Below are 13,600 nucleotides of genomic sequence, written 5' to 3' on the forward strand. Positions count from 1 at the left end.
TACCAAAGTATCAGAGCATACAGGCAGGCTAAGCAGTTGGCCTAGCGAGGCTAAAGGGTGGTTATAACCACATCCAGAGGCACCTCCTTGCAGCTGATAGGAAGACACATGACCCTTAAGGCTGGAATCCCATCTCTCAGTGGAGAAAAGCCAGGTCCCAGAGTGTTAGGAGCAACGTTGGAAAAGGCAAGGATGACTAGCATCCCGATAGATTTTCCTAAACAGAAACTGAATGGGTGCCAGTAGAGAAATGCCATGAGGAACATCATTCAAAAAGCCAGGTCCCGGGGTGCATAGACCTGCAGTACATTACAATAGTCATGCACAAGACATAGGAGTCAAGCCTGGGAACTATAGGCAGAGAGATTAAATCATAAAGAGGCAAGCAAAGGGAAAACACCTACCTGTGCTGAGACATTAAGGAGCCCTGATGATGTTCCTTCCGATTCTGGGTATGTCAACTCTGCAGCAAACTCAAAGCCCAGGGGAAGGTATCCTGTCATGAAAAACCTGTAAAGAAACACAGAGAAAGGAAGACTCAGCAACTGTCTGAAGGAAGACTGAAGAGGCACAGTATAGCCCATATCCTTTTTGGGATGCTTCACTGACTGCACAGGATGTGTCCCCTAGCATTGTCATAATCTGGGCAGTGGTCCGACTCCCTCACCATGGCACCTCCTCCTACCCAGAAATACTTTTGCCCACAGCCTCAAGGCACAGAGGCAGGCCAGCAGGGAGCTGCTGATTGCTGCAAGAACAAGGCATTAAAAGCAGCATCTTCCACAAGTAACTCTAAGGGGCATCAGCCCCAGCATGGTCAAACAGCCACCCAGGCCCACATGCTTTTTACTCCTGCCCATTGGTCATCTCTGGGGCTTTGATACCGCTTGCCTTCCCAAATGCTTTCACTTGATTACCTGGAACATTTAGGGCAGCCGCAGCTGAGCAGGGCCATACTAATGTCCCTGACTAATGAAACACAAGAGGGAGATGGGAAGAGCAGGTCAATTTGTCCTTAAACCATGCAGGAGCCACACACAGGTTACAGCTCTCCCCAATCCTTCCTGCACCATGACCTCTGCCTCCCTGCTCACCCCCTAGCAGCTCGCGTGTAGAGGAAAGCAGCCTGCATGTGAACTTACCCCAGTATGCCTGCAGTCACAAAGACCACCCAGAGGTGTCCTAAGCTCAGAGTGAAGGTGTAGGCTATCATTCCCATGAAAGACATGATATAGACAACTAGCGTTGTCTGTCTGCAAGGAAAAGCAGAGTCAGGGTTTTATTTAATCCAGTCCTCCTTTTTGCCCACAAATCTTGGTATAGTTTGCAGCACATGGTTTAAAGAAAAATAAAAATCAAAAAAAGCGGCACAGTGCTCTGACACCCTTACCCCAGACAGAGGAACTGGACTGACAGAGAGCACAGAAAGGCCTGCACACACAGCAGGGCAGCAGGAGAAGCAGGAACAGGACCTAGGAGTTTTAACATCCCTACCTCATGACCGGGGGCTTTGCTCCCTGTGGGGTCAGGGCATCACATCTATAAGGAGGCACCTATGAGGCAGCCAAGAAGCTGAGATCCTACCATGGGCTGCATGTCCCTGGTCACATACCGTACATACCTCTTGAGGGGGAGAACAAGAGCCAAATAAAGAGATCACTAATCTTTCTTGGGCACTCTGTACTATAACCAGTTGAACACACTTACTTACAAGCAGGAGCCAAGGGGATTGAGCACTTCCAAGCAGGAAAGCAAAGGGAAGAAGTGCCAGTGTTTCAGTGCTATCCAAAACACCTTTCATTGCTGCTCCTTTCTGTGTTTAAACTGCCTTCTGTACTTAGAGAGGTGATTTGCAAGCCATGTTGCTCTCACAGCCTCACACCCAAGCCACAGGAGCATTGAGCAGGGCTAGTGCCAGTTCCATGGCCAACAGGAGCTGAGCCACAAGCTCTTGTCTCTGGGCAGAGGGGACAAAGAAATCCCATGCCCAGAAATCATGCCAGGCAAATCCTGGGAACAAACAGACCTGCAGTCTGGCCACAGTAAGGAACGTCAGTCAGCTCAGTACTGTGCAACACATGCAGCAGCCCAGGCCAACATTACCAGAACTGAAAAGTTAGCAGTTGTCATCCCTGAGTAGATGCCAAGAGAACCCTTGCCACATAGGAAGGAAGGAAAAGGTAAACACTTTACCTGACTGAAATTCCACCAGGATCTAAAAAGCAGAACAGTTACCAGAGCTGACAAAACTTTGGCCATCATCTTTTAGGAAGAAGTTAAATGTATAACCACAAGCTATTTGTGTACTTTCTACCGTATTAATCTTAATCCATTAAAGAATGTGTTGCGTATCAGTTCCTAGAATGCTACTAAAGCAGCTAGACCTCAAACTTTTAACTTTGTTTCCTCCTTTTTAATGCAAGTGGCCACTGTCAAAAATCCAACCCCAAACAAGCAGCTAGTTTTATATTGTGTAATAAAATGTCTCCAGTACACCAAAATACTACAGATAAAACCAGAATGTTCCAGCTAAGGTTCTGTCCTCCCTCACTGCTGCAATGAGGTCAGCGAGGCTCATGCTCATATGTCAAGTCTTACTCAAATACAGGCTTAGCAGCTAATTTCAGACTTCAACTATCGATCCATGCTTGCAAAGGTTCACCAGACACATTTAAGGTACTGAAAGGCTAAACAACATTTTGCTGTAACAACTAATTTTGTTTTGTAATAAAGTGGTAGGCAAATTCCTTAACCTCCAATACTGTTATTTCTAGAATGTGTTCTTTCCAATGCTTTCATGGAGGAAAAAAGTCATCTGTGAAGGCAGCATAGAGAGGCTTTTATTTCTGCTATAACCCATTCTAGAGCTGCTACGTGGCCAACACGCAGCCTGGAGGCTGCAGAAGAAGAGATGAAAGACTGACAGAGGAGTTAAGGAGCAGCCCCAGAAAGAGAAGCAGGTAAAAGCCTTTTTCTGCTCAATACAGGTTCCTCAGATATCTCTGATGAGTTCTTATGTCTCCCATCTCTTAACAAGTAGCTGTGGAGGAAAACTGCTGACTAGGTAAGGGGCTCAAGGCCAGAATTACAGCTCCCTGTGGGCTGCACAGACCAAGTTTGAACCGAGTGCTCCATCCATAAAACAGGAGTCTCCAAACTACACAGCAGTCAGTGCTACAACAGTGCAGGCCTCCAGGAGGGGGCTGTGGCCCTAAAAAGCTTAGTCCCTGTCAGCAGGGACACCTGGCACATGGAAGGGGCTTATTATTTTTTCTCCCCATAGCCAGTTTTGATCTCAGCGCAGAGCTCTAAGGATAGTCCCACAAAATCTCACCCTGCTTGCTAGGCTTATGGTTCAAATATTCCAAGTAGTTTATATCCGATTCACTCTATCATTGCCAGCAGCTGCTCGTGGCCAGATGCGGTCAGGAATTTGCTTCACATTGATGCCATGTCATTAGTCAAGCTGCAAGAAAGGAGTTCCCAGAACATGCAGTCCCCCACTGAGAACTAGAGCAAGCAGGCTCGTAGAAGCAGGCAGCTCTTGAAGGTGTTATTGGAACCGCAGAACTAAGTGGGAGACAAAATAACATTTGGTCTTGCCGTGGGCACCTCATCTACCGCACATTAGCTGGCTCTAGGAGGCTACAAGCTTTCCTCACTGACCTCCCCAAATCATTAGGATCCAGCAGGACAAAACAAATCAACAGAGCCTTGCGAAAGAACCAGACAGCAGACTTGTGTGCTGTGGAACTCACACATCAGGAAGCACCCTGAAGCCACAGGCTGAGCAGCTACCTGCTCTCCACGGGACTGAACAGACAGCCCTGAATGCAACTCCTGCTGCAGGAAACAGCCTCAAGCACACAAGGAGGCTTCTGCTAAACCAGACCTTAGCAAAACCCTGCTCTGCCAAGCTGACAACAGAAAAATAGAAATTTAGTGTCCAGCAGTCCAAGCAAGACCCAAAATTTTGAAAAGGGTTTAACTGGGACACAGGTAGGCACTGGTGCACAGGGAAACAAGGAAATCCCTGGGGAAAGACATTAAGGCAGTGTCACCAGTTTCTCAGAAAACCACCAGTTTTTCAGGAAGTGGCTTTTGTCACCATGTTCACTAGAGGACAAGAAGAATGCTCCATGGCCCTCGGGGCAAATGGACTGGAAGAATGCACAGTTCTGCTTGATAAGCCTCTTATCATAGCCATAAATCTTACAGGAGACATATAAACACAAAAGAGGAGAAGCAGATTCACAGAGGACATGTGCACAGCGTTCTAGTGTTTTTAGCAACCTGTTCCCATGACGGCCCTCCAGGGACTGATAATTATCCTCGCCTGGAACAGGTACCACCCGTCTCCTTCGTAGGCTCATTAGTGCAGTGAGTGCAGGCTGAAGCTACATCACCTTAGGACAACGAGGGTCAACCCACCCTCGTGTTGTGTGGGAAGGAAGCCCAGAGCATCAGTGCAGAAGCAGTGGTAAGAAGGCACCAGCTGCCAAGTAAGTCTCTGCAGCAGAGCCAGAGGGAGATCGGCGAAGGAGCCGACACGCTTGTCACTTAGGTGAACCTAAGCTGCCCCGACACTCATCTGCCCTCCCAGCCACATTCCCTACGCTCCTGAAGGGGCGGATTAAATAGTTCACACAAAGGGCTGTGAGAAAAGAGAGACCTTAGGGAAAAAAACCAGCCAGGGTCAGCACCAGCAGGGAACAGGACTGAAATGGAGAGTACAACTGCTGTTCAGCCAACTCCAGAGGAAGCTCTAGGGTGAGGAACGGGCATGGCCCAGCCCAGGAGTGTCTCACAAGGTCACTTGGACAAAGAAAGCCAAAGGCACAGGACCAGACTCACAGGGGACTGGCACTGCAAAAACACTAGTCAAGCAACATCTGAAGCAACAAATGAACAAGGGGTAGGGGGTAGGCCACAGCCAAGTGCCACGGCTTTAGCTGCTCACGGGGATGTTGTGTGCAGCTCCAGAGCGCTCTGCTGCATGGACTGGGATGACAGACGGCCTCCACAGGCTTTGCCATGAGGACGGCACATACCAGACTGAGCAAGACCCTGAACCTTGTCCCTATACTCCCAGAAGGATCTCACTGCTGAAGACATTGAGGTGTCAGATGCTGGAGAAGGGAAGAACTGAAGGGAGCTGGTTTGGTTTTCACCACCCCATCGTCCTTTGGCACTCAGTGTTATGCCACTCTCTTCCTGCATGAAGGTCACAAAAAAGGACAGCCTTGATAAGTTATTTACAGAAAACATACAGCAGGGCAGGGTGAAGGCATATCCACCACACAAGTACTAACCTGGAAAAGGGCTACAAGATGACCCGAACAGCAGGCCAGGTAGGCTGATAGAGCATTCGCCTTCCAGTGGAAGAGACACAAGTGCCCCATTCTCCAACATCCAAGTCTTTCCTCCCTCGCCCAAATTTTAATGCGCTTTGGGCCTGTACAGACCTAAGTCTAAAACACCACTGGTGGTTCTCTGCTGAATCAATGGAGAGGGACGGTTATTTCTGACATCTTGCCTTACAGATACAGCAATGACAGTGGAAGTGCTGCCTGGAACCAGCTGGACTCGAGGCCATGTAAACACCGCCCTTAAAAGCAAAATGTGACCAAAGTGAAGTGCTGATTAATCCAGTCCCCAAACCCCTGATTCTGAGCCAGACTCCCCTACAAATACCAAAACAGTCAGCTGTCTACAGCTGTCACATCTCTCCTATGAGCCAGGAACTCGAAGGATGTACGTGAAGCCCCGTTTAACTTGATGTCAAAACATGTTCTCTCAAAGAGGTGGGCTGTTCTCAACAAACCGTCCCACCAGAGGCAGCTCCAGTTCAGGGACCGCTCGCTCATCACAACATATATCGCATATTTGTACAGGCCAAATCTGTGCCTGATAATTCCAAAAATAAAAACAGCACAGGGGCTGCTGCAGGGACTTGCCTGCCAAATAAAAGCAAGAATGCAAGGCCACTTGGTGCCTGAGCATGACAGATGGGGAAAGCCTGACTTAGCACAGCCTCACCCTTTCAAGGAACTGCTGATGGGACAGTAAAGATCAAACACACATACAGAACTCTGCAATTCCTTCTGTTATTAACCTCCCCCTGCTTCCCTCAGTCACAGCTGGATCCCATTCATTTGCTTCCCTCTCTCTCTCCAAGCTGACTAAAAAAAGGACTTGACATCTTTCCTTCCTGATTTTCATGTGCTTATGATTTCGTTCTTGACACTATCTGAGCAGCGGAGGGAAGGGGGAGGGTACCTACCTAGAACATCTGGCATCTTGACAGTTTTTTTAAAATAGACTTTTAAATGGAGCTAAATAAAGACTCTGTGGCACTCGGAAAAATTTTGCTAGTTCCACAGAAATCCACTTTGTGGGCTGCAACAGAGAACAAATTCTTAGCAGTGTTTTTCCTCAGCTAGGGCTAAATCTATCCCCAGATAGCCCCTGGGGTCTGTAGGATAAATTCCATGGCTGGCATAATCCTATTTTTCTGCACTCAGCCTGGGGAACAAATGCAGGATTTATACTTTTCCCCTCTCCCATTATGCTAAATTTTAAGTCCCAGTTCTGCCTGGTGAGCCACAGAAAGCTATTCAGCCATCGTGCTGCAACCTAGATCCACTCAGGGAGAATCAAGAAGACCATCTGCCCTAGCAGGGCCAGTTGAGGCTACCTTACCACTAGCCCCCAGGCTGGAAAGAGACACCAATTAGATTGCACAGTTAGCTAGTGCAGTTCATAACAGCTGTGTTTCCATCTCCCAGGACTGCCAAATGAGAACTACTCAGTGGTACACAACAATCTAGAAACAGTAACATGCGACCTGCCAGTCTCTGTATTAGTCATCTGCTCTTCTTTCCAGCGCCCCCAGGAGTCCTCAGCTGCCATTCTTTCGTGTTAGAGAAGCCCATTTCCTCTCCATTTTTGATCCCTGTACTTGACAGCTAGGGACGCTTCAGAAGCTGGAAGCCCACAGCTAGCCAGATTCATCCAAGCTGCCCGCAACGAGAACATGCTTTTCTGGCCCAAGGTACCAGGTAGAATAATGGCAGTGGGACTCCCCAAGGTGAAAAGCTGTCGCAAAGAAAAGAACTCCAAATTGCCTCAGCTCACCACCAGTAAAGCTCCCTCTCACCCAACCTGATCAGACAACAGGTTGTAGCACAGTTCCCAAAGCCAGCGGGGCAACTGAAAAGCTGATTACATGGACCCCAACATAAGACAGAAGAGGTGTTCTCCATCCCCTCATCCCCTGGGACACCCTGCAGAGGTGTGACAGTGAGGTTTGAGTTCCTGAGGACTGGGAGTTGCAGGGCACCCAAAGATTCTTAGCTGTCCCTTTGCAGGTGGCAGAACATGCTGGCCAGATCTGTCTCCCCAACCCATCAGGCAGTAAACTCGGAATCATCCACTTACAACCCCAATACTCCTTATGCCTGCCCTAAATACAGCAACGCGCCCTCACACAATGCCTCTGGGCACTGGATTCAATGTGCCTTTCATTAAGCTGGACAAAGATTCACAGAAGCTGATTTGTAAGGGCTGAGAAATGGTCTGGTACAGTCTTGATTCTGCTTGTGCCAAGAACTCTCTCATCCCTGATTAAGCAGCTGCTGGGCCACCTCATCCTCCCCCGGGGCCTCTAGAACCAGATCTTCTATGGGCCCAGTGCAGACTAACACACACTTCCAAATTTCACTTTAGACTAAATGGATTTTGAAAAACAGTATTTTTTTTCCCCCCACAAACCCTCCCAATGATTCAGTCCCTGGACTGCCGACTTGCAACTGCACAGGGTTACTCCCTGCACAGTATGGGGGAAGAGCACAGTCACTAGGGACACAGAGGCAAACAAGGGACTTACTTGTAGGTTTTGGTTCTGTCCAACCAGATGCCGGAGATCAGAGCCCCAACCATCCCCGACAGTATAATGGTGAGTCCAATCCTGCCAGCATTCACCTCCTCCCCCTGTGGCGAGACACACACACACTCACACAAATGCAGGAGCCAAGTCACAACCAACAAGAAGCAAAGTGCAGAGAACCCAGAGAGGAAAAGACACCAAGGTTAGTGTCCATACGCCTCTTCTGCTGGTAACACGCTAACCAGAACTAGCCTTTGCAAGAACACTTTTGGGCCCGCTATGAGCCAATGCAGCATCCTATTCTGGCCCATGAAGAAAAGTGGTTTGACACTTCTCTCTGAGTCAACCCAGAAAAAAAGGAGAGCACTGGCCAGCACAGACAGGGTTTGTGCTGACTCCTCTGAGAGTGTCTATGAAGCTTGCTGTCTGGTGTTAGGATTTGAGCCAGTTCAACCCAGAAATATTAGGATCCACAATAAGGCAGCACGGAAAGGAGCTCTCTGGCACACAGCCCCAGCAGTAAGCTCTACAGTAGCTCAGTTTCCGAGGCACCCGATCCTTCTGCCACCAGAGCACAAGTGTGGGCAGCCTCCTGGTACAGATGTCCCAGCAGAAATCACTATCAGGAACAGGGTGAAGGAAGAAAATGCTGTCATTTAGGGTGTAAAGGAGCTGTGTCTGCTAGAGCTTACCAGCTTTTGCATGGGGTGGTGTAAAGAACTAAAAGGAACGAACACTCTTCTGCCAGCCAGCCAACTTGTGCCAGCACCAGCCAGAAGTGCTATGACATTGCATTTCTCACAGACTTCCCTTTGGCAACCAGTGCTGGACAACAGCAAGTATCAGAGAGCCATGAGGGTTGGATACACTTACTGGGTAGTGATAGATCACCATGCTGTTCAGCAGAGTGGACAAGGCGTAGAAGCAACCTGTATTCAGACCTGAGAGGGGGATAAAAATGCAGTACATTCAGAGCCTGCTACTCTCCTGCTGGATAGTGAAAGGCTAGAAATGCAGAGAGAGATAGATTTGGGAGCAGTGATCTGTAACAAGGCTGCCAAGTCTCAGGAGAGCCAGCCAGACTGGCTAGACACAGGTTACTGAAAGAAATGCAGATCAAGGTCAGCCAGATCTCCGCATGCAGGAGGAAGCACCCTGCCATTTCAAGATGGTTCTTACCTTAGCAGCGAAAGGGCTGTGCGCGTTTCTGGTACTGAAAGGTCTCACAAGTCCTTCATAGGGTCTCAACCCTCCCTCACAGCCAAATCCACCTCTTACCACCCCAGCCAAGGTAAAATACTAGAAAAGCACCTGCCTCAGCATCACACATTAATAAGGACCTGGGATTCAATTAACACCAGTGCCATTGACCTGTGTGGTTTCTTCCCCAGAGAAGAGCCCGATAGCGCTTTCCCTGCTGAGAGCCAGTAAAAAACATCCTCTCCAAGCCAAGAAACACCAGAAGGCAAGCAGGAGCAGGGCTGATGATGAAGCACAGACAGCACTTCCCCAAGACACCTGGTGTGTGTGTCTGCATGGGAAAAGTCTTGCATTTTAAAAGATATCACTGAAGCCTGAAAAAAAAAGAAACAAACCCAACTGTGAAAGTAATTGTCTTTCTGAAAGGGAAGTTAGATTAACTGTTAGAGGCATCAGCCACCTGGTGAAGGTTTCTCAGTATCACCCAAGGTGAGAATGGAAACCGTTGGGGTGATACTGGTCAAGTCCCATTCAGACACTCTGCTCCAGCTTACGTGCAACTCTGGTTGAGTTAAACGCCTTCCCAAAGCGCACAAAACCCAAAAGCTTTGCTTATAGTCAACAAGAACATCCACATGGGCACTGGACCAGCAGTACTGCAACGGCTACACTCTCACCTTGGGCGATACTGAGAAACCTTCCCCAGGTGGATGAGGTCTGTAACAGTCAAAGCAACTTTCTTCTCAGAAAGTCATTTACATTTGCAGTTAGTTTCTCTTCAAGGCTTCGGTGATCCTGATGGGGGGAAGGGATGGGGACACAGATTTCACCACTGCAGTTCATACATCTACAGGCTCCATAAGGAGGCATGGGTTTGAAAAACTCTGGCACAGATGCCTGTAATCCTGACAGAATGATACACGTCAGGTTCCCAGTTCCTACTTTTCTTCTTTCAGCCTCAGCTAAAAGCAGAAACATCACAATACAGGATACAGAAGTGCAGTGTAGCAGGCACAGCTTTGACAAAAGAACAAAACCCGGAGCTCCCCTAACCCTGAAGTACTCGGCGATCCTGCACCTAGCCCACTCCTCCAATGCGACACTGGATACGCATTGCCCTACATAGCTCACGAAGCACTCTGAGGAGCCTCAAGATTGGCAGCAGGGGGTATCACACTTCCTTCACATGCCATCTCTGACAACATTAAGCAGAGCTCATTCCACAGCTTCATGGCACAGAGAACAGATGAAGAATCTTATGCAAGCGATCCCAAACAAGGGGATCACAATTGCCTGTGACAACATTCCCTGCTTCAAAAGCATGTGTCAGGTTACAGGAGAGGCTAGTAAGCAGAGCAACACGTTCTTTAGGCAGGAGGAATCCACCTAATACTTTCCAAAAGTTACTCAAAAAGGCTGGAAACCCAGCAGGGGCAGCAGCCAGAGAGAGAGGAGAGCAACTGGAGAGCCCACAGCAAGAGGGCACCCTCCAGTCTTGAAAGCTGGCTCTTTGCGACACTTGGCTATGGCAAAACAGCCCACAAGAGCCTAACTCAGCTTCATCCTATCTCCACCTCTGGAGCACCTTGCTCACTAGGAGACACCACAAACTGCAGTGCCAGGACATGGGAGTGTGGCAGATCAGCACCATCCCTCTACCCACTACTGCTTCACTTCAAAGCTGAGAATAAACACAGACCAGTCATTTGTGTACCTCTACTTCTTGCCAAGCCAAGAGGACAGCAGCCTTGTGAGGACAGCCAGACGCTGCTCTGGTAGCTGATACTGTCAGTACGCCAGCTTCACAGCAGCTCTCTGATGCACACGATTTCCAAGAGAGAGAAGGGCCCCTGCTCCCAAGCTGGGCAGAAAGCGATGCAGAGTTGGCAGCAACACTTGGCACCAGAGTCAGGCAAAATATTCTAAGAATCAAGACAATGTGCCGAATTTGCATTTGTGAGGGCTGGCAAAAGCTGTAGGCATTTCACATGTCACAGTTGCAGTGAAGTTTCTCTGTGAATTACAGCTGTTTCAATGCCCGTAAAACAGGCAATAGTTGCTTCCAGTGGGGCAGTGCCCATTGCCCATGCAGCTGAGGAAAACCAGTACTATTAGCTGGGAGCAGGACATCCGAAGGTCCAGCCCCACCTGATTCATTAGCTAGTTACCATGGTTTGCTTGTAACGTGCTGTAGAAGAACATTCTTGAGACCTCACAGTGTCTCCTCTATTTCACAGAGGCCAGAAAGGGAAAGTTTATTGCCTACAGCTCCAAAAGGAGCCCTTATTAAGCCTCAGAGTAGAACCCAAGTCTTCTATAGCTAAACAGCTCATTGCCTGCATGCCAGACTATTGGTCTTCCTCTTCTTCACCTTCATCGTCCTCCTGCACAATGGTTCCTTATGCAGATCTCACTGCTCTGCCTCCTCCTCACTGCACCATCATCTTTCCAAATGATGATTCTTTGGGGCTGTCTCATCACTCCCACTTTAGCAGCCTTTCCCACCCTTTTCCTGGCTACTGCCTCCCAGTAGCAACATGCTCTCCAGTGTAGAGCCCAACCCAATAAACTCAGAATTTCTTATTGCCCATTCCATGTTATGCCTCAGCTTTATGGAAGCGTCTGCAGCCTTTGGGAAAAGGCTGTCTGAGGGTTTTCCTGACAAACAGTTCACTAACACTAACATAGCTGCAGCGCCACCGATTTTTCCAGCACTGCAAGTCTTACCGCAGGAAAGGAGTTGGCAGCTGCTGGTAATATCAAGACCTCAGAGTCTGCAGACTTGTTCTGATCTGGCATCATGTAAGGACCCCCATTCTTTCTACAGCCAGGCGAGATGAACAAGCAGCAGGCTTCCCCCTCTCTCCCCTGACACACATATGCTAATACAAAAGCTAAGAGAGGCTGCAGGTATCTCTGTGTTAGCTAGGGAGGATGACTCAGTTACACTCATGTGGCTGCAGATGTCTTACATCTTGGCCAACATAGCTTTTGACTTGAGTAGGAAAATCTTTCCCCATTTTAAAGCCAGACTAGTTTTTTTTAAAAAAAAAAAAAAAGTTTCACAGCATAGTTCCCTCTCTGAGTAACAGTCACCACTGCAAATCAAGCTGGAGATTGACTTGAAGCTCACACAGAGAGGAACAGAATAAATGCACAGACCATCAGGAAGACAGACTGAATTGTGAGCCACTGAACAGCCTTTCCACACTGTGTGTGACCATCAGAAAGGGATTATCCCAGAGATGTCAGATTCTAAACATCCTCTTCGTACTCAGAGCCCTCCTCTCTGCTCTAGGGCTTGTTCAGATTTATTGGAACAAATGCTTTCTTCTTTATTTTCCCTGAAGGTTAAGTGTGAACTAAGTAGATGACACAATCCAACTTCCAGACATAGTCTGCCTGACAGTTTTTTCTATCTCCATCTTCTAAGAGGACATCATGTATTATCATAGAATCATAGAATGTTTTGGGTTGGAAGGGACTTCAAAGATCACCTAATATCAAACCCCCTGGAAAAAAACCAAAAAAACCCAAAAACAGCAGCTGCAATGCAAACCAACAGAGCTTAAGGGCCATCTGAGAGGGGCATTTCCAGAAGACTACTGCACTGAGAAGGGAGCAGAGATTTCAGCAACTCCAAAGACCATTAGCACACTCAGCAGGTACAAAGCCACCATCTCACTTTCCACCCTGGCTACTCATCCACCAGGTCCTTTAGGCACAACTGCTGGCAGAACTTCCCACACTATTTAACTTTGCCCCTGAGGAGCTTCCACAGCAAGCTGGCTGGAAGTGAGGACAGAAGTCCCTGCAGGCTAGCTGGCTACAGTATATCCTATTATGCAGGCAAGCATAGTCATGATGGCCTTTCTATTGAACAGAAAAAACACTTTTCCATATGACAATTCAGCCTCAGGAACAGATTTAACACATTGCACTGCCCTCAGAGAAACAGACCAAGACTGCCGAAGAGCGGTAAGCAACAAACCCAGTGTGCAAGGACAGCTGGCAAAAGAAGATGTCCTCCAATCCTTCCTTCCATTTGCTTCATAGAGACTTCCAAGGAAGCTGATGCAGTCTGCACATCTGCATGCTCCACATGACCTCCACCGGGATCCTTGGCAGCCATACCCTTGCCTTGGGAAGTGACTTTTACTCATTGCTGTGACTTGCACTCAGACACAGCTCCATATATCTTAGGTAAGCGCTTAGGTTAATTGATTGCAAGCAACTAAGTGACCAGGAAAAAAAAAAGACAACAGGCTAAGGGGATTTCCCTAAGCAGAGAACAGTCTAAGACTGGGAGAACAGTAGTGGGAGCATATTGTCCTCCGTGTACTTGCCTTGCTTTTGTTCTTCCCCAGGCATTTTCCTGTAACCGCTGCTGGAGATTACTGGGCTAGAAAGACTCCTGGTATGTGTGGTAGCACAGTTATCCTTACGCTCCCCTAAAAAAAACTCAGGCCAGCTACCTTCCCAGCAGAGGACAGAGAAGGAGGGAGAAGCTAA

General features: G+C 48.3%; 1 protein-coding gene across 5 annotated transcripts in view; it reads right to left on the bottom strand.

The window, feature by feature from the left end:
* Nucleotides 1-13,600, bottom strand: part of FLVCR2 (FLVCR choline and putative heme transporter 2) — a 52,681-nt gene that overhangs the window by 12,682 nt on the left and 26,399 nt on the right. For all 5 annotated transcript variants that reach the window (XM_080395831.1, XM_080395829.1, XM_080395830.1 and 2 more), the window contains exons 4-7: nucleotides 8,762-8,829; nucleotides 7,889-7,992; nucleotides 1,143-1,253; nucleotides 405-510 (exon numbers count right to left, since the gene is read on the bottom strand). In XM_080395831.1, coding sequence (XP_080251957.1) covers nucleotides 405-510; nucleotides 1,143-1,253; nucleotides 7,889-7,992; nucleotides 8,762-8,829 — 389 coding nt within the window. The remainder of the gene's footprint in view (nucleotides 1-404; nucleotides 511-1,142; nucleotides 1,254-7,888; nucleotides 7,993-8,761; nucleotides 8,830-13,600) is intronic.

This window comes from Falco punctatus (assembly GCF_963210335.1).
Source record: "Falco punctatus genome assembly, chromosome: 7".
NCBI lineage: Eukaryota > Metazoa > Chordata > Aves > Falconiformes > Falconidae > Falco > Falco punctatus.